Source organism: Verticillium dahliae, genomic scaffold, assembly GCF_000150675.1.
Source record: "Verticillium dahliae VdLs.17 supercont1.16 genomic scaffold, whole genome shotgun sequence".
NCBI lineage: Eukaryota > Fungi > Ascomycota > Sordariomycetes > Glomerellales > Plectosphaerellaceae > Verticillium > Verticillium dahliae.
The window spans coordinates 809395-812929 of NW_009276935.1; the positions used below are offsets into that span (position 1 = coordinate 809395).

At 58.7% G+C, this 3535-nt stretch overlaps 1 protein-coding gene across 1 annotated transcript in view; it reads left to right on the forward strand.

The window, feature by feature from the left end:
• The window catches only part of VDAG_07445 (eukaryotic peptide chain release factor GTP-binding subunit), a gene marked incomplete at its 3' end in the record, with an annotated part of 2916 nt that extends 948 nt beyond the window's left edge, over nt 1-1968 (forward strand). The window contains exons 2-3 of the mRNA XM_009656350.1: nt 244-1781; nt 1915-1968. Coding sequence (XP_009654645.1) covers nt 244-1781; nt 1915-1968 — 1592 coding nt within the window. The remainder of the gene's footprint in view (nt 1-243; nt 1782-1914) is intronic.
• Between the last annotated feature and the right edge of the window lie 1567 nt (nt 1969-3535).

Consider the following 3535-nt stretch of genomic DNA (forward strand, 5'->3'; position numbering starts at 1 on the left):
TGTTCTCCCGTCCTCTCCCTCCCCCACCCTTCCGTCTCCCTCATTTCACTCTCTCTATCCCTCTCTTCACTTCCCTCCTCCTTCTCTCCCTCCCCCCCTTCTACCTAAGAAAGCAAGCGGGGGAAAAAACCCCCCCTTTTTTTTTTTTAATAAACAAAAATACGCCAACCCGCCCCCCCCCCCCCCTTTTGTTGCTCAAACAAAAAAAAAAAGGAAGGGGGGGGGGGGGCCATTTTTTTTTAGCTTCGGGGGTGAGGCCCCCCAAGCCCAAAGGCCTAAGGTACTCTTCCATCGGCGCGACCGCTGCGCCGCCTAAGGAAGTCAAGGAGGAGAAGAAGGAGCCTGCCGCTGCCGCGACCACCGCCGCCACCGCCGCGCCAGAGGCCGGAGCCAAGGCCACCGCTGCCAAGGCCATCGAGAAGACTGGGGCGACCAGCAAGTCTGGCAAGACCTCTCCCGCCCCCTCCTCTGGCCGCTCGAGCCCTACGGCTGGCGGTCCCAAGGGTCCCGTTCGTGATGCCGATGCTGTCGCCAAGGAGCAGTCCGCCGACGTCGACGATGAGACGCTGGAGGAAGTCTACGGCAAGGAGCACGTCAACATCATCTTCATCGGCCACGTTGATGCCGGCAAGTCCACCCTCGGTGGTTCCATCCTGTACGCCACAGGCATGGTTGATGAGCGAACCATGGACAAGTACAGGAAAGACGCCAAGGACCTCGGTCGCGAGAGTTGGTACCTGTCGTGGGTCATGGATTTGACGGCGGAGGAGCGAAGCAAGGGCAAGACGGTCGAGGTGGGACGCGGCTTCTTCGAGACGGAGAAGAGACGCTACAGCATCCTTGACGCCCCTGGTCACAAGACGTACGTTCCCTCGATGATTGGCGGTGCGTCGCAGGCCGATGTCGGTATTCTCGTCATCTCTGCCCGTAAGGGTGAGTACGAGACGGGCTTTGAGCGTGGTGGCCAGACGAGGGAGCACGCCATGCTGGCCAAGACGCAGGGTGTCAACAAGCTCGTCGTCGTCATCAACAAGATGGACGATCCCACCGTCGAGTGGTCTCACGAGCGTTACCTTGAGTGCACAACCAAGCTCGCGCAGTTCCTCAAGGGCACGGGCTACAACCTCAAGACGGACGTCATGTTCATGCCCATCGCGGCACAGCAGACCATGGGCATCAAGACGCGGGTGCCCAAGGAGAAGGCGCCCTGGTATGACGGCCCCTCGCTTCTCGAGTACCTCGACGGCATGAAGACGCTGGAGCGCAAGCTCAAGGCGCCCTTCATGATGCCCGTCGCGGCCAAGTACAAGGACATGGGCACCATCATCGAGGGCAAGATCGAGGCGGGTGTGGTCAAGAAGGGCATGTCCCTCGTCATGATGCCCAACAGGCAGACGGTCGAGGCTACTGCCGTGTACGGCGAGACGGAGGACGAGGTCAACATTTCGCAGTGCGGTGACCAAGTGCGCCTGCGTCTCCGTGGCGCCGAGGAGGAGGACATTATGCCCGGTTTCGTGCTGTGCTCGCCCAAGCGTCTCGTGCACAACGTGACGGCCTTTGAGGCGCAGATCCGCATCCTCGAGCTCAAGAGCATCTTGTCTGCCGGCTTCAACTGCGTGCTGCACGTGCACGCCGCCATTGAAGAAGTCACGTTCGCCGCCCTGCTGCACAAGCTCCAGAAGGGCATAAACAGGAAGAGCAACGTTCCGACTCTTCCCGCCAGGAAGTCTGCCCTCTTCATTGCGCGCTCGGAGGTGCCGGGCGGTGCTGGTTGGCTCTGTGTGGAGAGGTTGGGGGATTACCCCCAGGGGGGCAGTTTCATTTTGCGAGACCATTTCCTTGCCAACCCCCCCCCCCCCCCCCCCGAGACGTTTATCAATGGTATATTGCCTCGCATGCTTACGTATGGAACAGGGACAAACCATTGCCATCGGCAAGATCACCAAGCTGATCACCAACGACGCTTAATTGGAGGACGACATGACGTGAAACGACTTGACGAGAAAAGTCCCGGTGGCTAAGCAGGAAGGACATGCGTGGGCGGGAGGCAAGGCAGTACAAACCTAGAGAAAAGTTGAACCGAACCTACAAAATGATTGAAAAAAAACAATGCTGTGTACAGAGTCGCCGCATGTCCGAATGTCAAAACGATTGACAATTGATGGATGACGCGAGGGACACTTGCCGATACCACCCAAGGTAGCAGCCGTGTGAGTTCTCGACCGAAAAGCCGACCGGCCCGGCCACCTACCGTGACGGATGGTGCCGGTGCCGCCAGTACGGAGGGCATGTGGGTGTGTGTGTCAGGTTGAGAGGTTCCTCAGAACCTTCCACTCCCGTGAGGGTGCAAGAGTGGACTAATAGCAAGGCAGTGGGCGTCCCAGCGCGACCAAGATCCGATTGCTCACATCCGGGCTGGTGGCTCCTATTCTGGCCCCCTTGACAAGAACACCTGTGGGCGGAGGAAGCGAATGGGTACCCCGCCACCCCGCAAGCCACGAAACTGAGTTGGGCCAGTTCCGGCGCATTTTCGTGCCATCAGGGCGCGAAGGCGGCGATGACGCGAGATAAGGGGAGAAGACAGAGGTCGTGACGACGAAAACAAATCGGAAGAATGGGGGTTGGGTTTCAATGTATGCCCCCTCTCCCTGGGCCCCCAAAACATCACGGGATAGGAACACGGGAAGGAGGTAAGGATGTTCCTTTCCTTGCAAAGTCAGCTAAAAGGTAGGCAGGGGAAGATGGGGTGTGGGATTTCGGAAGATGGGTTCCAGGGCAAGGGAGACAGGGGTGTGTTATTTTTGTGTGTGCATGCGTCTGCGTGTGCGTGGTGACTGACGCTACTGCCATGGCCGTTTAGTGTTGGGCAGCAGCCAGCAACCTGCCTTGCCTGCTAGCAGCGTGCCAGCAGCAGCAAAGGCGGCCGAGATGGGACGGCGACGGGCTGATGGGCGGGATGGGGCTTTGTCTTCTTCCCTTGTCGATTCTGAGATTTTTTAGTTCGGACGGACGGTGCTGGTGGTGGGATGGTGCGGAGCCGAGGGGGAGGAAGCCGGGTAAGCGGAGGGGTTCGTTGGGGTCCAGCCGGGCGGTGGACGGCCAGGGCGGCCGGCAGAACGCGGGACGCTTCCTTTGGAGAATTGGGGGGGGGGTGCTTATATCTCAGAGGGCTTGGGAGGGGGGTTCACCATTCGAGGTGGTGGAGCCTTTGCTGTCTCTCTGGAAGAGTATACGACTTTTTTTCGTATGATGCCGTGCATTGTGCAGGACTCAGCTTCGTCAGTCTGTTGGTCTCAGGAATTCTGACACGTCTGGACACGACATGGACTATTTGCAAGTATTGAGTCACGTTGTGGGAGAAAAAATGAAAATAAAAATAAAAAAGTATCACGTTGACCGTACGCTCGAGCCAAGTACCCAGGCCGAGAACAGCCACGAGAGTCACGGGGGAGTCACAGTGCTAGGGGGGTTACGTAAATTGGCATGGGGCCAGCGCCCTCACCGAGCTGACCCAGGATTGCAGACAGGGCAAGCT